The following is a 24171-nucleotide window of genomic DNA, read 5'->3' on the forward strand; positions in this document are numbered from 1 at the left end:
TGGGCTTGTTTGAGGCCAAATTTTTTGTCTCCCAAAATTAGGGAATAGCCGCTTGAGAATGGGAGATCCCCATAATTTGTTCTTTTGATTGAGATTTGAGCATTCAATGTTCAAAGTAAACCAAAAACGAAGCAGTATCAATGGCTTTTAAATGCTCATGCTTAAACAAGCTTAGGAATAATTGACTTGAAACAAATCAAAAATGCCACCAAATGAGTATTTTCATTTGCAAATTGAGTGACAAAAAATACTTCGTAAAGCTTTGCTTGTGTAATCAGCACACCAGGTACAAAATAAGACACTAATTTGAAGAATTTAATAACTCGAATTATCTTTATTTGTAGTTTTCATGAACATGACCGAAACATTCAGTTCTACTTTCACGTAACCGGCTTCCCTTATTCAAATATATAATTTTCCACTTCCCCACATAAGAGCTTGTAAAATTAATAGTACAGGAATTAGGAAAACAATTTTAGTCAAGAGCTTTGAACTATGATTCTTATTGACTGATTGAGCCTCCCACTGACAATATAGGACAAAATTTCACGTATATATGTTTTTAAGTACATCTGTTCTGACTTTTAATGTTTTTATGTATATTTGGTTTTGTTTCGACTATGCTTTTGCTGTTTTTAACCCGCCTTTCCAACCTCCGGTCGTCCTTCCCTCTCAGAATTTTAGAGTTTGAAAAACCTCTTTATGTTTACACCTTTTGAGATTTCAGGTGTCATTTACCTTTTTTCGTGCCATTTGCAATAGTTGTTAGAAGGCAAAAATTGACTGACTTCAAGTCAATTTATTTGCAAGGAGCTTTATAAGACTCAAACTCAAACTGCGATACACTAAATTTGAAAAAAAAAATTATTTCTCCTGAAAAAAAACTAGGACAACCCCTAAAGTGTCTTTACATCGTTCATTGTCATTTAATCACACCTGGAGATACTGAGATAACCTAATTTGTCATCAATCTTCCATTTTGCAGTGCAAGTCATCATTTTTTTACTGGTTCGTTCGGATTACAGCTGGGTGATAAATTGTTGCGTTATGGGTTGAACATACGACTATACTACGACCAACGGTGTGCATTTTTCGCTTAAACCCTCCAGGGTTTTTTTGATAACTTCTAGTCTTCTAGGAATTTTGACAATTACACGCAGAGCATTTCATACGCAAACAACGGTCGGTTTTTTCAACGCGCTTTTTTGACAGCTTAAATTCAAATTTTCAAATTTCAAATTCTTATTCACGATTTCTAATCGACAATTTATCAACATGGCAAGAAAAAAAATAACTCTAAATTATTCAACAAAAAAGCACAATAACTCAAATTCAGGCTCAAAACTGATATGAAAACACTTCTTTAGGAGTTGTAGTAAAAGCAATGGTAGCCCAAAACACTACGTAATTGAGAGTCATTCTTCTCTCTAGGCCCTGTGCAAAACCTATCAAAATGTAATACTTCAAACTCAAGAGCAGGGGCATATTTAGAGGGTAGACCCTTCGGGGTTTTCACCCCCTCACCAAACAAAGGGCCCCAGCATTTGGTTTTATTCTATGACATCGGTTTTCGGCACCTAAAATTGTTGGTACAGGCGCCTTCAGTGCTACTTTGTCATAGCTTTTTCTGTTTTTTCAATTAGGAATTGAAATTTCCTCGCCCTGAAAATCTATTGCGTTGACCTAAATTTTTTTTGAAAAACCACTACCCTTTCGACAAAATCTTAGCTTCGCCCGTGTAAGAGCTCAATCCATTGCCGGAAAAAACCAAGTTTTTTTCTTGTAATGATTTGAATTACAAAATTGGAGGTTCAATATTTTTTTGACAAAAAGATTACAAAAAGCCTAAAAGGTACCCTTTGTTTTGTGAAGGGGTCAATTCTCTGAGAAAGGGCACCCCTTCATAAATCCGCCTTTGAGTTTAATTCCTATTTAATTTAATTTTTCGTAAGCTTTGCCTATCTCAGAGAAAACTCATTGAGGGGAAAACTCTATCCTCAAAAACTCTGAAGCCTTTTCAATCGTGATTCGGATTCAAAAATTTCAGCGTCGAAAGAAAATAGGTCCGATTGTTTTATTGCTTTCAAACCAACTTTAAAGTGCTCATTCCTGGCATAATGGCTGCGTTCTTAATCAGAAACCACGCTTAAAAATTTATCTTTTTTTGAAGTTCTCCGAGCCAAAAATTCATAACGTGGGTCAATAAACATTTTTTGCGCTTAAGTTTACATCTTTTGAGATTTCAAGTTTCATTTACATTTTTTTTGTGCCATTTGCAACAGTTATTGGACGGCGAATTTTGACTAACTCGCAGTCAATTTATTTGCATTAAAATTTGTAAAACTCAAATTGAAATCGCTGAAAAATAATTTTCTCCTGAAAACTAACTAGGACGACCTAAAAAGTTTCTTTGCATCGTTCATTGACACTTAATCTTGCCCTTAGGTACTGAGATAACTTACTTTGTCATCGATCTTCCGTTTCGCAGAGCAATTCATCATGTTTCACATGGATTGTTCTAGGTCTACATCAGCTTTTCTACGAAAAAAATGGGGCAAAACAGATAGCGCAGGGAAAATCTTAGCATCATATTAGTTTGAATGAATCATCAACCTCAAAATTAACTTAGTGTTAGGAAAAAAAGAATAATTTTCCAAAAAACGGTCAAAAATTTGACATTTTCTAAAGCCGTGTTTTTTTTTGCAGCAAAGTTTCGCATTATTGATTCTTTTTCTGTCGCTTAAACTCTTAATTTCCGATTTGGCCGTGTAGTATTTGATTATAAAATGGGCTTGTTTGAGGCCAAAATTTTTTGTCTACCAAAATTAGGGAATAGCCGCTTGAGAAGGGGAGATCCCCATAATTTGTTCTCTTGATTGAGATTTGTGCATTCAATGTTCAAACTAAAACCAAAAACGAAGCAGTATCAATGGCTTTAAAATGCTCATGCTTAAACAAGCTTAGGAATGATTAACTTGAAACATATCAAAAATGCCACCAAATGAGTATTTTTATTTGCGAATTGAGTCAGAAAAAATACTTCGTAAAGCTTTTGTTATATGCCAATTTGAGAATTGACAACCATCTTAGATGACTTCAACTTTTCACATGCAATCAGGAAAACTCCGGGAAAGAAATTAAAAACCAAAACTCAAAAAAATACAAAACTGAATTACCAAACACGTGCAACCAACTAATTTATAATCAAATCAAAGTTCAAAGCAAGAAAGACTCAAGTACATCGTGTAAATTAGAAACGATTACATTTTCGTTTTCTATATGGCACTCAGCTAAATTGCCAGAAAACGCAACCTTGCTCTACCCCCTGACCAGGCTGGAAGCACAGTTTGTCTTTAGTGCCAACCAAGGATTACTCATTTTGCAGTTGCTTAAGATTTAAAAAAAAATCGGTTTAACAATTTGGACCCCCATAGCTGAACTTTGGTATAGGGACGTTAATTTTACGTTTTGTTTATATTACTTTCCGCCTGTTTAGGTATCAGAACGACTTACTATCAAGCATTTGTAACTTTCAATTGCTTATTTTATTTTGTTGTACTTATTTGAAAATATATTTACCGCACCATTGTTCTTTTGCTTCGTTCCTTTTTAATTTTAGGTCTAGCTACCTAGGACAGGAACTAACAAAGTAGGTCAAAACTACGACTGGATACGACATCTACAACAACTGCAACAATAAACTACGACAAACTAGCCATCCCCAACAAAACCACTCTCCCCCAGAGAAATCTTCTCGTCGCCCAACTAGAGCGCCTCTTCAGACGAGTACGAAAAGCCATCAGTGACATCAATACAAACTACAACATAGCTGACTCAGAAACCGAAATGAAGAAAATTCTCAGCAATTTGGATGACGCCACTACGTACCTTGTAGACCACCCGACTGAGCACGCCACTGCGGAGGATCTCATCAACCGCTTCACTGATATACAAGACGAACACGACGACATGGATGACTTTAGACAGATGCTACAAGAAAATACAGCAGAGACAACTCCACAACAGCAGAACACTAATGCCACCACAGTTCAAGCCCCCCACACAGCTGATTCAGTGCAACAACAGACAATACTAGATCGGCACTCTAGACAGACGTCAACATTATCCAACAGCAGCCATCAGCCCAGATCATTAGTTCAGCAAACAGTAGAGGACCAAAACTTTTCAGATAGCCGAGATACTCAGCAGCAAGTCCCCCAGACAGGTTTCGAAATAGACAGACCACCACTTCAACAAACAGAACACGATACCACCAACGCAAACCTCAGCTTCAACATAGTTACAGAACAGCAGTTCATTCCAGCAGCAGTATCTCAGACATCAAGTAACGGATAGTCACGAGCAAACTACAGTCTTATGACTAGGCCCCCAAAAGCCCCAAAAGTAAAAATCGAGCCTTTCGACGGAAACCCCATGAAGTGGAGCATGTGGTTCGGACTCTTTGAAGCAACAATCCGCAATCGAACCATCTAGGACGCCGAAAAGATGACTCATCTGCAGACTTTAACGACTGGAAAAGCAAATCAAGCTATTTGTGGCTACTCCTGCAATAGCACTATGTACAACGCTGCCCTCCACGAACTACGACGACAATACGGACGACCCGACATCATCATCACTGACTTCGTCAACAGACTACAGAGCTTCAAGCAACCATCAACTCATCGCAGGGATTCGTACATGAAATTTTCCACATTGATCAGTAACATGGTGGAAACATTTCGGACGCTTGGGTTCAAAGACGATTTTAACTCTACAATATACGTTCAATTTGCCGTCAGCAAATTGCATCACCCTCAGCAGCTTCAATGGACACAGTACATCACCGCCCAGAACATCGACCAGCCTAATCTTATCACCTTCAACGACTGGATCAGACAGTTTGCATTAGCATGCGATCACTTACCACCTATGCAACTGCAGCAAATGACCCTGGACTTGAACGATTGACAACAAATAGCCCCAAGACTTCGACACGCCAACGGATCTCGACCATCAACCAACCGGCCTTCACAGAAGGCTTCTAAAAATTGGAGTGCGAATACCCGAACCCCATGTCCCTTCGACGGACAAACTCACCACCCAGCATACTGCAGCATGTATCAGAATTCACCTTTGGAAGAGAAGAAGAGACTCGTTTCTGAAAAGAAACTTTGTTTCAACTGCCTTGGCCAACATCAAGTAAAAGACTGCCCATCAAAGCACACATGAAGCAAATGCAATCAGCATCATCACACAACTCTACACGACGAACAACGAACACAAAGAACAGCGAAGTTTAATCCAAACCAGCGACCGAATCAAGTCAACCATCTTGCCAGCCAAAAGAAGATATCAAGAATCAACAGCTCACTGCTGCTACTTTTACCAGTAACATTACGACACCGCAACATATACCTTAATGTATACGCTTTTCTTGATACAGGAAGTACAAAAAGCTACATATCGCAACCGACAGCAGCATATCTTCAACTGGAGGAAACTAACCATCAGGAACAACTGCTCATTGGAGATTTCTCCAACTCGCAAACGATAGAGGGTAAGACAGTGGATATTACAGTTCATTCATTGGGAAATAACACTTTAGCGTTTGAACTAACTAATGTTTTAATCAGAACTTGAATGCAGCCGAGCCCAAAAAATTGAACGACATCTGCAGCCAATACGCCCACCTTAAGCATATATGTTTTCCGGACTTCAGCAACAACGACGTAGCCCTAGTGATTGGAACGGACAATATTGACATCATCAGCCCGAAGACCATCATCAAAGGAAATCAAAATGTTCCTTGAGCAGTCCTTACAGCCCTAGGATGGACAATAGCAGGACCGAACAACGACATTGGATACTTCTCAATCCACCAAGCAACAGCCACCCCAATACAGATATCAACTGACGACACACAAATCTCGGATCTTCTCGCCTCATTCTGGCGAATGGAAACCTATGCCACATCACCTGAAATATTGATGTCATCGGATGAAAGACACGCTATGCAAACACTTCGGAAAACCATATCATTATACGACAACCGCTATCAACTTGGACTTCTGTGGAAACCAAATGCAAATCTTCCCAACAACTATAAAGCAGCAATTGCCCAATACAACCGGATGAAAATACAACTTATCAAGAATTCAAAAAAGTTGGCTCTCTACCAGAATACAATTGACCAGGATCTCAGCAAGCACTACATACGGAAATTAGAGCCAGACTAAATACCTTCGACAGGATGGATTTTACCTGAACATGGCGTAATCAACCCAAACAAGCCAGGAAAACTTCGCCGTGTTTCCAATGCCAAATCCAAATTTAAAGGAGTTTGTCTGAATGATATGCTTCTCACTGGACCTGACTTGCTCTGCAATCTACTAGGAGTAATTACCCGATTTCGCAAAGGAAAGCATCACATCACTGCCGACTTTGAAGGGATGTATATGCAGGTTTCTGTTAACCCCGAAGACAGAAAATTTCTTCGTTTCCTCTGGGGAGTGGAAGAACCCGAATTTTTTGAGTACACTCGATTTGTCTTTGGAGCCAAATGTTCTCCTACTTGTGCAATTTACGCATTAAGAACTTGCGCAGACGACAATGCTGAAAGCCATCCCCACATCAAAAAACTTGTCTACGAGAACTTCTACATGGACGACTTCTTCGAAGCCACCGACGACATCGACACCGCAGTGAAAATCATAGAAGACCTTCGACACGTACTACAACAAGGAAGCTTCAAGCTGACGAAGTGGATCACTACGGATCATAAAATTCTGCAAACAATACCAGAGGAACATAGATCCATCGCCATAGACGAAATCAAGGACCCCAAAATCTTCAAGCGAATTCTCGGAATACGATGGAGAGTAAGTAACGATACACTCAGCTTCACTACTGACAAACTACACGAACTCGCCCAGAAGAAACCTACACAACGGAACCTACTTCGCGCAGCTTTCTCAATCTTTGACCCAATTGGAATAGCAGCACCTATTACGATTCGACTACGAATAATCCAGCAAGCAATTTGGAGAAAAGGAATGAAGTGGGACGACCAAATTACACGAGAAATGATACCTGAACTGTTCGAGCTTCTTGACGATAGAAACGGTCTACAGACAGTGGAAATACCCCGACACTATTTTGGATACAGCTACGACAACATCGCTCTTCATGTTTTTTCAGATGCCTCTTACAGCGCCCTAGCAGCAGTCGCTTATTTTGTATACAGCAACAGTGCCACTCGGCAAATCTGCAGCGCCTTTGTTCTAGGAAAAGCTCGAGTGGCTCCTCTAAAACAACACACAATAACTAAATTGGAACTACAAGCCGCAGTTTTTGGTGCTCGCCTCGCAAAGTTCATTCGCAGAGAACAAAGGATTGACATCAACTCTACGCATATGTGGACAGACAGCACAACAGCGCTTCAATGTATACAGGGATCTGATAAACGACAACAAATTTTTGTGGCTCACAGAGTTGCAGAAATTTTAGAAAGCACCCAAGCGAGTCAATGGAATCATTGCCCAGGACCCCTAAACCCAGCAGACGACGGAACCCTCGGTATACCCCTATCAGAATTCAGTAACAAGTCAAGATGGTTCACCGGACCAAAATTCATGTGAACCAGAATGCAACTGGCCAAAGCTACAGTTAATCGACGCCAATACGGATACCTTGCAACTCAACGATCAAACTGGACAAATAGATGAAATAGCAACAACCCCAATGCTAGCTTTTCAAGCTTCCACGAAAAAGACAGAACACAGCTTCATCGGTTACAGCAGATTCTCCAAATGGACAAGAATTCTCAAAACAACTGCATAAGTGATGCGTGCCGCCAGGATTTTTAAAGATAAAGGACTACAGTCCCGCAACGAAAGCCCGACCACCGAACTGACAAGCAACAACATGATTGCCGCAAAGAATTTTATCTTCAAGCAGACGCAACGAGACTGCTTCAAACCAGAGGTCAACGCATTGACACAAAATAAACGAATCAACACAACTAGCAGACTTCGACACCTATCACCATTTCTAGACGAAGACGGACTCTTGCGAGCACGTGGACGCCTCGAGAAATCTCAATTGGACTATTGCATAAAACACACGATTATCCTTAATGGAAACCACCCAGCAGTTCACCTCTTTAAAGGACAAACCCGCAAAGACAACCAGCATTCGCCACGCCAGCACTTGAAAAATATTCTTCAAAACGAGTATTGGATTCTCTGTTTTCGCGCACATATTGACAAGATCATAAAAAACTGTTACGACTGCCGACGACAACAGGCAACTGGACTACAGCCGGAACTTGCGCCCCTACCCGCCTTCAGATTTCCAGATGATAAACCCTTCCCGTTTCAACAAACAGGATTAGATCTCTTTGGATCGTTTGCTTCGAAAACCGCAGGAAACTACAACAAACGCTACGTCGTTATAATGACTTGCCTAACAACACGAGCCGTACATCTTGAGATGTGCCAGGATCAATCAGCCGACGCCTTCATCAATACCTTACGACGATTGTTCGCTCGCAGAGGACAACCAGTGAAAATTGTTTCTGATAATGGTACAAATTTCACCGCAGCCGAAAAAGAACTCAGCAGACACTTCGACGCCGATGTTACACGACAATTCTACGCCAACCATCAGATTGAATTGACCTTCAACCCTGCCTATGCTCCTCATTTGGGAGGTGTATGGGAACGACTCATAAGATCAGTCAAAGACTCGTTCTATGCCATCATAGGAAGCCAGATTCTAACAGACGACATATTCAACACCGTCTTTTGCGAAGTTGAACACTTCATGAACGCAAGACCCATCACTACAGTTTCAGCATCGCCCGATGATGTTGAAGCCCTCACACCAAATCATTTTTTTCTCGGGAGAGCGCATGCCAGCATGCCACCTCTACAAACCCAACAGCCCTCAACACTCAGTCGACAATGGAAATTCGCCCAACAACTCGCAACCCATATTTGGAAACGCTTGATGAAGGAGTTTCTCCCAACACTACTGCCAAGACAACGATGGACAAAGAAGACGCCGCCTATCAAAATAGGAAAAATTGTCTGGATTCTTCAGGATATGACGCCACGAGGACTCTGGCCAATTGGACGGATTACAAGAAACAAACCAACCGATGATGATCAGATCCGCGTTTACTTCGTCAAAATAAGAGACAAAATTGCGTCAATACCAGCCATTAGACTAGCACCTGTTAGTCCGGATTATTGCAATTAACCTGCAAACGAAGATTCACGACAATGAGAGCCTCACCCCAAAGCAGCCTTGCGCCAACAACCATAGCCGATAACTTCAACTGACACTTAAACAACCGTTAAGCCAGCGTTTTAAGTTTTATAAGTAGGAACTGCATCACCCCTTTTTTCTTAATTTATTTTGCAACTGCAAAGTGAGGCCGAGTGTTATATGCCAATTTGACAATTGACAACCATCTTAGATGACTTCAACTTTTCACATGCAATCAGGAAAACTCCGGGAAAGAAATTGAAAACCAAAACTCAAAAAAATACAAAAATGAATTACCAAACACGTGCAACCAACTAATTTATAATCAAATCAAAGTTCAAAGCAAGAAAGACTCAAGTACATCGTGTAAATTAGAAACGATTACATTTTCGTTTTCTATAGATTTGCTTGTGTAATCAGCACACCAGGTACAAAATAAGACACTAATTTGAAGAACTTAATAATTCGAATTATCTTTAATTGTAGTTTTCATGAATATGACCGAAACATTCAGTTCTATTTTCACGTAACCGGCTTCCCTTATTCAAATATATAATTTTGCACTTCCCCACATAAGAGCTTGTAAAATTAATAGTACAGGAATTAGGAAAAATTTTTAGTCAAGAGCTTCGAACTATGATTCTTATTGATTGATTGAGCCTCCCACTGACAATTTGGGACAAAATTTCACGTATATATATTTTTAAGTACATCTGTTCTGACTTTAAGTGTTTTTATGTGTATTTGGTTTTGTTTCGACTATGCTTTTGCTGTTTTTTTTCTGCCTTTCCAACCACCGGTCGTCCTTACCTCTCAGAACTTTAGAGTTTCATAAAACCCTTTAGGTTTATCCTTTTTGAGATTTCAGTTGTCGTTTACCTTTTTTCGTGCAATTTTCAATAGTTATTAGAAGGCAAAAGTTGACTGACTTCAAGTCAATTTATTTGCAATGAACTTTATAAGACTCATACTCAAACTGCGATACACTAAATTTGATAGAAAAATTTTTTTATTTCTCCTGAAAAAAAACTAGGGCAACCCCTAAACTGTCTTTACATCGCTCATTGACATTTAATCAGGCCTAGAGATACTTAGATAACCTAATTTGTCATCAATCTTCCATTTTGCAGTGCAAGTCGTCATTTTTTCACTGGTTCGTTCGTATTACAACTGGGTGATAAATTGTTGCGTTATGGGTTGAACATACGATGATACGGCGACCAACGGTGTGCATTTTTTCGCTTAAATCCTCCAGCGTTCTTTTGATAACTTCTATTCTTCCAGGAAATTTGATAATTACACCCAGAGTATTTCATACGCAAACAACGGTCCGTTTTTTCAACGCGCTTTTTCGAAAGCTTAAATTCAAATTTTCAAATTCTTATTCACGATTTCTAATCGACAATTTATCAACATAGCGTGAAAAATAACTCTAAAATATTCGATAAAAAAGCACAATAACTCAAATTCAGGCTCAAAACTGATATGAAAAAGAGTTGTAGTAAGAACAATGGTAGCCCTAAACACTGCGTAATTGATTATTCTCTCTTTAAACACTACGTAATCGATTATAAAGTCATTTTTCTCTCTAGGCCCTGTGCAAAACCTATCAAAATATAATACTTCAAACTCAAGAGCAGGGGCATATTTAGAGGGTACACCCTTCGGGGTTTTCACCCCCTCACCAATCAAAGGGCCCGAGCATTTGGTTTTATTTTTTGACATCAGTTTTCGGCACCTAAATTTGTTGGTACAGGCGCCTTCAGTGCTACTTTATCATAGCTTTTTCAATTAGGAATTGAATTTTCCTCGCCCTGAAAATCTATTGCGTTGACCTAAAGTTTTTTTCAAAAACCACTACTCTTTCGACAAAACCTTAGATTCGCCTGTGTAGGAGCTCAGTCCATTACCGGCAAAAAACCAAGTTAGTTTCATGTAATGATTTGAATTACAAAATTGGAGGTTCAATATTTTTTTGACATAAAGATTACAAAAAGCCTACAAGGGTACCCTTTGTTTTGTGAAGGGGTCAATTCTCTGAGAAAGGGCACCCCTCCATGAAACCGCCTTTGATATTAATTCCCATTTAATTTAATTTTTCGTAAGCTTTGCCTATCTCAGAGAAAACTCATTGAGGGGAAAACTCATTCCTCAAAAACTCTGAAGCCTTTTCAAACGTGATTCGGATTCAAAAAAATTTCAGCGTCGAAAGAAAATAGGTCCGATTGTTTTATTGATTTTAAACCATCTTTGAAGTGCTCATTCCTGGCATAATGACTGCGTTCTTAATCAGAAACCACGCTTAGAAAATAATCTTTTTTAAAGTTCTCCGATTCAATTTTTGTATTTTTTCAAAAACTTTTGTATTTTTTGTGAAACTGTTTTTGATCTTTTCGAGAGATAAACGAACTTTTTTTGGCGTTCCCAGTTTCACTTTCGAGTTTCATTTAAGGTTCATTAATTTCACGAGCTTTTCAAGATAACGCCAAAAATTTATAACGTGGGTCAATAAATATTTTTTGCGCTCAAGTTTACATCTTTTGAGAATTCAGGTGTCATTTACCTGTTTTCGTGCCATTTGCAACAGTTATTAGACGGCGAAATTTGACTAACTTTTAGTCAATTTATTTGCATTAAGCTTTGTAAAACTCAAATTCAAACCGCTGAAAATTAAGTTCCTCCTGAAAATTAACTAGGACGAGCTTAAAAAGTTTCTTATCATCGTTCATTGACACTTAATCACGCCCTTAGGTACTGATAACTTACTTTGTCATCGATCTTCCGTTTCGCAGAGCAATTCATCATGTTTCTCTGGTTCGGGTTACAGGTGGGTGAAAATTATCGCGTTATGGGTTGCATAGACGATGATACGGCGACCAACGGTGTACACTTTTCGCATAAATGTTTCAGGGTTTTTTGATAACTTCTAGGTATCGGATGTTTATAACAATAACTCGTACTTGTGATGGCCACGCTGCTGAAGGTTAACGGGTACACTTATACCATTTCCATGAATTTATGTCTAAATGAATTCAGAGAATATTGAAAATTAAAAATTGAATTTGACTGAATCAGACAACCAATCTAACGCTATTGAGTTCAGAAAAACAGCACCAATCAAACGAGACCAAAGGATAACTAACATACATGATTATTTACAAAATATAGCGCAAATATAATAATTCCAGAGTAGTAATGCCAACATTCTCATATAATTCAATTTGACGTTTGATACCAAGCTAATCAAGTTTTTAAAGCATAAAAACTGTAGCTCTAGCCATTGATGCATTTGGTGGCTGTCTACAAGAATTGATAAAAAAAATTGGAAACTAAGATAAGTTTGGCAGCTCTCGCGAAATCCTAGCAAAATGGAAAACCTTTGTCGAAATTTCGGTACGAAAAGAACCTTTAAAAAATCCATAATTTATTTGATTTGAGTAGTAAAAGCGTAATCTACGATTATTTTAATAGTTCCGATCCTTGGCTAAACCATGTGATTCAAATATTCGCAAATTGTCCCCTATAGCCTTTAAATTTCACTTATACACAAAATATGATTAGCTGTAGCATCCTGTAGCATCAATTTCAAAATTAGATTCAAATTTCATATTCAAAAATACATAATCACTAAATGCGCTAATCAGACCCTTAAATAAACTATATCAAACTGTCTGAGTTTGTTGAAGGCATCGGAGGCAAAGAAGAAGCTTGAGCATTATTACTGTTCATTACATTACAGTTCAAATCGAAGCCCAAATAGTTTTGATTACCCGAATTTGACACATTTTCATGGCTAGCAGTTTGCATTGTGTTTAAACTCATTGGAACCAAGGGCGAGGCCAGTTCTTGGTTTATAGGTCCAAACGGATCCAAAATCTGATCAATAGAAGGCTTGGCAAGGTAGTCAAAATCGCCAATCAATTTATTCAAAGTCTCTTGATTGGTTCCACCATCGATGCACGCACTTCTATCAACTGACAAAAGAACTTCGCTGCAAGTTTTCTTCATTGACGTTCTGAAAACGGAGATGGAACTGGTCAAACTTTTCACGTCTTCCATTAGTTGTTCATTTCTAGTTTGCAACACATCCAGTTGAGCTTGTTTGACCTCCAGATTTTTAAGCATGTCGTTGAACATTATTTTACGGGTGACTTCTCCCCGCATCAACTTCTCAAAATCCTCTTCGGGTACCTAAACGCAAACAATGAGTCATTGAGGTCTTTACTAACTAAACAAACCAAGATGCACATCAAAAGTTATCAAATCATATTCGAGCGCTATCATGAGCTGCATTCGAACATGATATAAAATCATAGATATATTGGAATTCAGTTTTCAGGAGAACGTGGTGTCTTTTCAATCAAAAGTGACTTCGGTTGATTACAACCTACTTAACAAAAAAAGGGCCACCAACCTTCAGAGAGACTGAATTCATTTCTTTGGATATATAATGTAAGGCCACTTGGAATGTGTTGAAGTTGTAGGCCGACTGGCCTTGAGTCACGCTCTGGGGGTGTGCTAGAGTGTCTATGAAGGTCGCATTCGTTGTCAACTGAGGCGGTTTACTCGTCAACATTATCCACACAAATGAGGGCAGAAAATCATCAGCTGAGACAGGGCGTGATAGGGCCTTCTGCAGTGCAATGTTTAAATCGATGCAGGCATCGTCAATTGACATCAGTTTCTCTCGTGGAGTTTTCTTGGTATGGATTAGCATCAGCGAAGCCATGGCTTTGTCGAGGGGATTTCGGACGCCTTCATTATCGCGCGCTATCGTCTGAGGCGTCAATGGACATTCAAGTTGCTCGGCAGTCACCCAGTAAAGATTTCTGAAGACATGATTTATTTTTACCTATTTTTCTTTAATTTTCATTGAATAATATTTAAATTCAGGGGTGTATGAATCTCTCTCACGAATTTAACCCTTTGGATATTTTACATTTAAAAAAATTTTCACTTTCATTAAAACATCTGGACGGCAACATATTCTGAACTTCTGAATTTGAGGGCGGAGCGTATTGGAAAAAATGTGAAGCTTTGATCAAAACCTCAACATAAAATTGTTGTAGGATGCTGCTAAACGTACTCTGCTCGTTGACAATTAGGTAACAAAACGGATCTCAGGAACTATCCCCCCCCCCCCCCCCTAGGTTGCCTAATAACGAATTTCCACCCCTATAACAAAACAAGTCAATGGTTAAGCAGCATATGTAAATTTTGTACCTAGTAACGAGTCTCCCCCCTCTTTTGCAAAAGGGGGGCGGATAGTTAGCGAGATCTAACAGAACTTTTTTTGCCATTTTCGAGTCAAATTCACGCCTTCTTCAGCGTTCTAAAGACTAACTTGTATTATTTGATTGAGAGCGGATTTTAAAACCATTTAGGCGACAGAACTCAATTGCAAACCGTTTTGGTGCAGGCGCGACCTCAAAGTGCCTCGAAAACTCGAGAAACCGATATGAACTTTATACTAGAAATCTCGTGTTATCGTTCAGGTGCCTCGTGATCCAGCAACGTTTTAAAAAGCCAACAGACTGTTGGAAAAGAGCCGATGACCGCAAGGAAACAGAAAAAAACACTGACTTGAATTTTGAGCAAACTCAATCAATAGGTAAATTTTTTTATTCCGCTGGTAACCAGAAAAATGAAGTCCAATTTTAAAACTTGTGATATAACTTAACCTTGTATAATAAAAACGTGAATGGATAAAGAGACGAAAAACAAAAAAAAACGAATCTTTGAAAAAAACTTGCATCTACAAAAAAGATATACGTTTGTTTCGAAAGAGGTGCAAAAACAGCAATAAATTAGCATTGATAAGGATTTACTACGCGGCAATCAAGCCAAAAAAACTTGGTTCGACCCCCCATAAAGCCGAAAAAAGGTCACAGATAATTGTAAGCTACAAAGGACAAAACCACAAATCGGAAAAGTTTTTATTGAAAAAGTTGAATTTTACCTAATATAAACCTTGGCAATTTCGATTGAATTTTCAAAAAATTGAGCACTTCAGTAGCCTGCACCTAACTCTTCTTGTATTTCTTACAAACTTGTAAGAACGTTGTTTACAGGAAAAAAGTCTTCTTATCGATTAGTAGACACTTGCTCTCGTTGTTCGTGACATTGACACGTGTGCTGTTCGATAGCGGGGTTTGCCCTCCTTTTAAAAAAAAAACTGACTTGAATTCAAATAATCAAAAGTAACATCATGTAGAACCAAAATTTAGCGTGAAAAAAATTATGACTTTTCCTGAAAACGTCAATTTCTATAAAAGTAACAATCACTTCGTTCTTTTACTTTTAAAACAAGATCGGAGTTGCCACACGGTATAAACTAACTGTCGCCCTGACAGCTCTGACCTTTGCACTGTCAACTTTGAAGCTCACGCCCCGACAATTAGTCTCAAAATTGCAAAAAAGCTGTCAAAGAGATTAAATTAACAGAAATAAGATACCTTAAAGTAATAACAAATTAACTTTTTCTTACATGGTTGTTTTCAGTTTTTCAAGTTTTTCCTTGGCACTCACAATTTCTGACTTTCTGCGTTTTGCAGAGTCCCGGAGAACATTCGACTCTAACATTAGCTTAAATGACTTCATGTTTTCAGCTTCCTTTGCATTCGTGTCCGCAACACTAGTCAAAATGTTTGACTTCGTCCGTAATTCTCTTTATCTTTGCTCTTGTGGCTGCTAATAACATCTGATTCTTAAAGATACCACTGAGTACAAACTTCACAATGTATGTGGCCTTCGTTCTCCCACATGAATATCCACCCGCAACTTCACTGTCAGAAAAAAACATCTTTTTGAAAAGTTCACTCGTGTCATCCGCTCAACTACACGGCCACTTACGACTTGGTCATCTTCAACATGTTCTTCCAATTTAAGAACTTGCATTTTAAGCGCGACCAGCTCTGCGTGCAATTTGCTCCGCCCTGCATGGGAGCGGAGTACTTTGACACCCATGTTGCCCAGCGTATATGATTTCTTACAAAGAACACAACTGAACTCGTGTTCAGTTGTTGATTTAGCAACCCACTATCTAAATCACCATCTTGAAGCCAGTCTTCATTGAACTTACATCTTCTACATCTTCCCTTGACTGAACGTTCGCGACTCATACCCATGAAAAAATTACAGGCTAGCACTTAAGAAACAATTAAATTTAGACTGATAAAAAACCTTAAGGCCAGCAACGCTTTCACGCTCCTGGCCCTGACACAACTTTGCTCGCTCTGACACGGCCCTGACAAGTTTTTATTCGCCTTGACATGCCCCTGACCGCGTGGCAACCCTTAAGATGAAGAGGCAAACCGGGTGATTCGCATTAACAGGATGATTCGCAGCGTTTCTCAACACATTTAAGTAAACACATTTAATGAAGAATTTTAACTGCGAGTTATGTTAGAAAAAAAGTTCGTCCTAAAACACTAGATGTTCGCTAGCGTACAGAGTAGGCATCAATAAAGCAGCTACAGATTCTATTAAATTGCCAATATTAAGCAGCAAAAAAATCGAACAAAAAAACTATTTAACTGTTCCCGATTTGACTATCGGACCTATTGACTAGGAGTCTCACGTTCTGGCATCTACGCCACGATGGCTCGAGATTAAACTAGTCACCCAGCTAAGGCTGGATCTATCTGCTTGAATAATTTAACTGATATATTGTACTGATAAGGAAATGCGTAACTTTCAAAATAAAAGGTCTTTACGTTTGACCCTAGTCTTTCTCTGCTTACGTAGGTGATTAGCTGCTTAATGAGAGAAGAAAAATTTTAATTCCTCTTTCAATTAAAGTTTATTTCAGATTTGCCGGGGCAGTTTCAAAAAATAGAACAAGTGAAAAAAATTCCAAAAATCAATCAAAAATTTGACTTTTCCTATATATAAAAAAAAATTTTCAACTAAAGCATGAGAATAGGCTCTGCTTCCCACACCCTGATTTTTAGATTGAAAATTTTCGCGATCTAAAGTTTTAGATTGAACCCTTAATATCAGATCTAGCTGGTAGTTTTCGACAACAAGGTCGAAACTTCTTAAAAGACGTTCGAAATTTAAAAAGGAATTTTTCCGAAGTCCATATCATCTTTTCTACAATTACATTGGAAAAAACAGATAAAGCTGGGGAAATCTAAGCACCATGCTTTTTAAAATGAACTATAGCCTCAGAACTAGCAGGTTAATTTTTGGAGAAAAAAAGAAAACCTTTCCAAAAAAGGGATAAAATTTCAAAAATTTGACATTTTCTACGCCATTAACAACGTGGGCTTGATTAAGACCGTTACTTTTTTCTACCAATTTTAAGGAACAGCCACTTGAAAAGAAGAGATACCCATAATTTGTTCTTTTGATTGAAACCTTCATCTCAGATTTGTGCAATTAAAATTTGAGAAAATGAAAAAATCAAAACAAAGCCAAAAAGCCCCCTACTGAACTTTCGAAGGCCGTAGAACGTGAGGTAAAATGATAAGAGACTAGCGAAACATGCAGGCACATAGAAGAGCAGACGGGTTTTCCTTTGGTACCATTTTTTGAATAGCGGTATTCGTTTATGAGAACAAGGTAACCTGACACTAGCTAAAAAATAAAGCATAACTATATGCCATTAAATTTTAAGTGCTTAATCAAATTCAAATGATTAAATTGAAATATACCAAAAATTCCACCAAATTAGCACTTTTATTCGAGCAGCGGTACCATGCATGGACGTTACCTTTACGCTACATAGACAAAATGAGTAGCTGAAACTTGCTGTATTAATAAGTTAGGCTGAAGCGCCGACCAGAAGAAACCTTCAGACAAAGTTTCCGCACGGAAAAATTATGATTTCAAACGATTTGGCTAGCGTAGCGTACAAATCTGCTGCTCAAACTTCTTTGGCGAGTAAAAAAAGTGTAACGAAGCTTCATTCATTTATTTCTTGTGAAGAATATATATGCAAAAAAAACTTCCAAAAAAAGTTCCTAAAAATGCACATCAAAAGTTCTTAGAAAAATTGCACATCAAAAGTTCTGAGAAAGTTCTGTGGCATTGTGGCGCTCCGGTAGTGATGGTGTCCAGCAATTTGTAGGGTGAGCTCTTGCAAGTAAGTCATAGCTTAAAGGGCGCTGAATATATGCGCTCATGTCAACCTAAATAATTAACCTCCCGGTTAGGCCTCCGTGCTGGTTGACCAAAAAAGGCAGTTGAATACTTTGGAACTCAATTACTTTTACTATAATACGTCAAAAAGTTTTTCAATTGGTTTCAATAGTCCAAAAGAAATTAGTTTAAAGCCTATAGTCAACAAGTCGTCACATGCATGGATGTTGCTTCAGCAGCCGTAGAAAGGATATGATAATATGATTTTTAATAAAAATAGCTAAAAATTAAATATTCTCGATCTCAGACCAACTACTAATTATTAGCAAATCGCATAAAAATGCTGATTTAACTCACGATATCCGTTTCTGCAAAAGTTTGTCTGCTTCTTCGAGTTGAGGGAACTTGGAGAAGAAATACCCATGGAGCCTAGTTGAGAGATAGTCTTCAAAAGATTGGATGACTTCTTTTTGGTCCGTCTCGTCGGTTTGACTATTTCCTAGAAGTGAATCTAAGTTGCGATAAAAAAGCTGAATCGATTTCTGGAGTTCTTCTAATGTGAACTGAGATTTATGGCATTGCTCTATCAGTTGATCACATTCTTTGTAAACTTTGGATCCTAAAGCAGACGACATGTTTGGAACCGCAAAACTGCTATGTGTTTATATAAAATTATATATATTGAATGTTGTGTTATGAGCAAGTAAACTAACCCTGGTTGCCAAATTTCAGAGACTTAAGTCTTAACTTAAGTTGTTCCGCTTGCGTTTGTGCAATTTCTTTGATTTTGTTGGCAGGTTGTTGAAATTTTTCACCCACATCACGGATTAATTCGGGCTTCCGTAATGCACCACCAGTCGCGTTACCTTTCGAACCCCATTTGTTAGTGTTCACAACAGATTCGTCAATAGAAGCTGTCACATAAATTTTGTAGCATTTAGAACAATAACCGCTCCAGGCCACACTTCCATAAAAAGCACACTGAGAGCCATTGACTTCTGTGCTTCTGCATTTCAGGCCTGCGGGTGGATCAAATTTTGCAGCCATTGATCTTTTGAAACGCTCAGTAACTTGTCATTTACAACTAAAAAACGGCAAAAACAATCCGATTCAACAATACATGTAACATTCGCCCGGAAGATACATATCGACGGATAACAAAACTAAGTCTTAAGACGACTGGCTAGCGTCTAAACAGAGCTTTGCATGTTTTTCACCGTCTCTACCAAGCCAGTACTTTTCGGTGGTCTTTCTTACATCAGGCTGACAAAAACGTTACTGTTCTCCGGCTTCGACCAGAACGCTCAAATTAACTGAATTACATGCAAAATTAGTGAGCTCATGGCTGGGTCTCTGTATCCCCAGACCACGAGGTCACTCCTAAAAACAGGGCTACTACTTATCATATTACTATTATTTTTGTTCAGTAGATAAAAATCATCATCTCCATCGAAGATGGATCAACCCTTTCCCCCCTACTTCTAGCTCCTCATTCTTGTCAAAACGAATTAAGATCTTAATTAAATTCAAGTCAGGACATGACGGATGCTAAAATTCAATATAAGTTCATAAAAGTCCACGTCCCGAGACCCTTCCGGATTCTTGAATCCGGTGAATCAAGCTTCTTAATATCCAGTTCACAATAACTCGGAAGGCTGGGTTTTACCCTTCACCGTTGCTCGCAACGGCCTTGCAACTATTGTAACAGCACAATAGTTGCAACTCGGAACGTCCTCTGCTGTTCGGTAGTTCGTTGTTGTTTTTTAGTCTCGATTTTCGTACTGTTCGTAATCGCAGATAAAGTTGTTCTGTTTCTTTCTGCTATTTTAGCTAAAATGGCCGTCTCTGACGTTTCTCAGAAATATGACGTCATAATTCGAATTTTTAAAAATTAGAATTCCAGAATCTTCTAGCCTTCACCGTTTGGCTAATCGTTCAAATAACGTCCTTATCCGTTCTAAATCGCCAATTCGGAAGGCTTGCTGCTAAAATACCGAATTCTGCAGAGACTGCATTTTGGCCATTCTGGTCGAATGTCACATACTCCCCGGACAGTCCGGTCAATGTCCTCATTGAATCGCGCAATGTTCTAAATGGTTACAGTGTCATCGAACAGAATTTACAAAATGCACGAAATTACTTTTACCTACGTCACATCGACTCACTGCAGAATATAAATGGCATCATACTACATCACTATAGCCTTCAAATTCTTTCATTAATCTGCACATTGAGGATATGACTTAAGATAAAACATATTTTCTGACTTCCAGTGTCAATATCCCGATTGAAACTTTTTTCTCCTAGATTTAAAAGGTGTTGGCTTGCAGGACAGTCCTGCCAACCAACAAGCTAAAATTATCCTACTATGCTCCTTCCCTTCGGAAATCTTGCTTGTTTATTGTCCTGAATATTAAAACTAAGAAACTTTGTGGTTAGAAAGAACAATGCAACAACCTCCCTTCTCAAGAAGTTACTCAAGTTTTTCATGTCACCACAAAGTGATCAGTCTTCCTAAGTAATTAAAAACAATCATGCAGGCTGGAATATTTAAATATACTCTTCCCTCAAGCCTCTCTAAATAAATAATAAGTGAGTGTCTCTAAAGCCACTTCAACTAAAACCAAAATGCAAATTTATAAATGCAACAATTTCCAAACTCAACTTAAATGTTTCAGTTTTCAATTACAACTTGGTTGCTTGGTTTCTCACTTGAGTTTTTCACACACAAAAAACAATTTTGAGTTTTAACTTTTCTTCATCATCCCTTTGTTCTCTTCTTTTTTCGTCGTTTAGAAGTTCTAAAACTTCTAAATTCTTCTAATTTTCTTTCTTGTTGCCTCTTGTTTTCTCGACCATTCATCAATGCTCCATTTCCTCCTCCTGTGACGCTGACTCTGCACTCTCGGTCTCCGTGTCTTGTAGCACGTCATTGACTATCCTGACGCTGTTGGAAGCCGTCCTCCAACACTTCTGCTCTTCCACCCTCTGTTTACAGCAAGGTAGGGGATCCACGTTTGATTCTCTGTTTCTACAGAAGCTGTTGTGGAGACACAACGCCACGTTTCTTTCCAAATCTTCTTTCAGCATCTCTGCCTTCTCATTTCCACTACGCTCGCTCGTCCTGGAAATTCTTTTCACAGCGGTGGTCACTGCATTCCGATGGGTCACGAAAGCTCGCTTGAAAGCTCCTGCCCCAATGTCCAGCTGATATTCACTGTACACTCTGCCATGTTTCGACATATGCTTTTTCGCATACTCGTACAACCATGCAGTCATGTTAGCTCTGAACCATGGCATCAATCGTTTTCTTGCCCATATCTTCTTCACTTCCATCGGAATGTTTAGAACTTTGCACATTGTCTCAAAAAGATCTAAATCTTTTAGACAATCTAATTTCTGCAATTGTTCTCTCGTCGGTGCCTCCTGTCTATTATTTTCTCTCACATGAGCTTCCAGCCATCGTATCGCCATCATAACTCCCACTATCACTATTGTTATGGGCTGTGATGAATCTGGTAAACCCATGGAGAGCAGCTCTCCAGAGTCCCAGATCAACACCAGATTACTACGCTTGGGATACCACCAGGTCTGCAGCAAGCAGTGGCAAGGAAACTCGTCATGTGTCAACATGATGCTCCTCCAATTCCGTTTTCCCGAAGCTTCCAGCAATGGCTCCACTTCCATCATCACTCGGTGGATCTCATCATTCTCATCTACTGCATTGTAATCTGTGACAGTTGATCCTCTCTGTTTCTGTTTTTCAAAGTCACTGAAGTTCCCGCTCACATATCCCATGAACTTCTTTCCTAGTATTGACTCCAACTCCTCTTTGGTTCTTTCTGGAACTGCTGAGAACATCTTACATAGTAACTCGTAAGACTTTTCAGACATTCTCGCCAATCTCACGCACTTTGGCACTGAGAAAGCTTGATCCACGATCGTTCTTGTACTCTTCACGTCCACAGCCACGAAATGTACAGGGTATCTGCTCTTGCACATTGGAGCCAACGTTGAACCCACCAAATATCGTGCTCCTGATGGTCTACAATAAGTTTCGCTGTGTCTGATGTTCATCTCCGTTTCGATTGCTTCCCTCCATTTTCCTATATACTTCTGCTCAGTCTGCAGAACTCCTGGGAATACTTCTACGCTGATGGCTGTGACCACCTCATGTTTCTGTTCTAGATTCAATAGTGACTCTAAAGAACCAAACATGCTGTAGAATCCTAGTGCTGTCACTAGATTCACATCGGTTCCTCCATGGCAATCTGCTATCAGTTCCGTTTCCGTTCTTGCTTTCATCACTACATTTCCAAACAATACCGTCAACTGCTTGTGTTGTTTCTCCAGGGTTTTCACACAGTCTAGACTTCCACAAACGTGACCCTCTAGTCCACAGACTTCCGCCAGACAGCTACCAGGTTTGACCCAGTCTTCTGGAGATATCATTCGTCCCAACTAATATCATCACACTGGGTATCCTCCCGGGATTCATCAGCTCCACCATCCGGTATAATTGGGCAATTGTCGCGCCTCCAAAGGCCATCACCGTGGTGACCCATGAGGTCCTCAAATTCGTTAGCACTCGGACTAAGCTGTCTCCCAATATCAGGTGAGATGTCCCGAGTGGTGGTTGCTGCAGGTTCACAGCCGGGCTCCAGGTAGCTCGATTGAAGCAGGCTCTCGGATCTGTCTCCGGAACTCCCGTGAAATTATACTTTAATTGATTATTCTTCTGCACGTCCATTACACGAGACACTTTCTTCGCTGGCATCTTCCTTACTTTTCTCTCTGTGATCTTCGAACTCCCCCTGAGTGGCGTCACGTCACTTATCCCTTGTCTGATTATTGTCTGGGAGAGTTGTACTCTGCCCGTATCGTCAATCGTTCCATAGGGTGCAGTCACCCCGGAACCTGGTGCATTCTTGTCAGCGACCAATCGTCCAGCGGTCTCTATCAGTTTTCTCACTGTCTGTTCTACGACGGGATCACCCAAGGTGTCACTAGGATCCGGGATTGTTACTCGGTTCGTCTCTGCTGGAAGCCGTGTCTCCGTTGTTTGACTCATTTCTCGAGGTGTCAAGAGCTCCATCGGGGACTGCCCACGAGGAATATCCCTTGCAGGTATCACTTTCTCAATGGACGTCGTCAACGCCACCTGCTCCGATCGCTCTTTGTATTCCTGCCTTAAGCGTTCGATCTCTTGACCCTGCTTTTTGTTGCAGTCTTCAAACAACTTTCTCCACATGTCCCGGTCTTCCTCCATCGCCAGCATGGTCTTCGTCATATCGTTTAACTCCTTCTTCGTACTTCTCAACTGATCGTTCATCTCGTCCAGATCTTGTATGGTTTGGTTCGTCTGAACCTTCTGTGTTACTTTCGCCCCTTTTGGTGGCACAGCTACTCTCAGTGGTGAACCAGACGAGGTCGCCTCGCTGTTCATCTCCTGATGCATTCTCGTCAGCCCAGGTTTGGGCTTGGAGGGCATTGGCATCTCACCTGGTTGGTAAGTCCTAGAACTTCCCAACCCAGGCTCATTCGCCAAGTCACTCCCTGAGAGAGCCCCGTTTCTCCACCTCATCACTCTCATGTTCGGGCGGTCTAGTACTCCTCTTTCTCCATATGCTGCCATCAACAGGACTTCCGTGGGGCGGTCCCCACGGTTGTCGTGCCCCAAGATGTTAATCAGGGCGGTCAGCAACATGACCACCTCTGGGTCCTCCAGAGCGAAGTCTCGTTCGATCAGCCGACGATAGATCGCATCTACCATCGGTCCTACATATGCCTCTGCCAGGTCCATCAATTCATCCA

The 24171-nt window shown here is 39.7% G+C and overlaps 2 protein-coding genes across 2 annotated transcripts; one reads left to right on the top strand and one right to left on the bottom strand.

The window, feature by feature from the left end:
• Positions 1-7845: 7845 nt before the first annotated feature.
• Positions 7846-9264, top strand: LOC134846785 (uncharacterized). Its single transcript, XM_063864176.1, has one exon. The coding sequence runs from the start codon at positions 7846-7848 to the stop codon at positions 9262-9264; it is 1419 nt and encodes a 472-aa protein (XP_063720246.1).
• A 3051-nt stretch (positions 9265-12315) lies between these two features.
• On the bottom strand, positions 12316-19438 carry LOC134845860 (rab5 GDP/GTP exchange factor-like). Its single transcript, XM_063862961.1, has 4 exons — positions 19071-19438; positions 18715-18976; positions 13688-14102; positions 12316-13464 (listed from the first exon to the last, which is right to left on the bottom strand). The coding sequence occupies exons 1-4, from the start codon at positions 19402-19404 to the stop codon at positions 12931-12933; spliced, it is 1545 nt and encodes a 514-aa protein (XP_063719031.1). The 5' UTR covers positions 19405-19438; the 3' UTR covers positions 12316-12930.
• Between the last annotated feature and the right edge of the window lie 4733 nt (positions 19439-24171).

This window comes from Symsagittifera roscoffensis, chromosome 5, assembly GCF_963678635.1.
Source record: "Symsagittifera roscoffensis chromosome 5, txSymRosc1.1, whole genome shotgun sequence".
Classification (NCBI taxonomy): Eukaryota; Metazoa; Xenacoelomorpha; order Acoela; family Convolutidae; genus Symsagittifera; species Symsagittifera roscoffensis.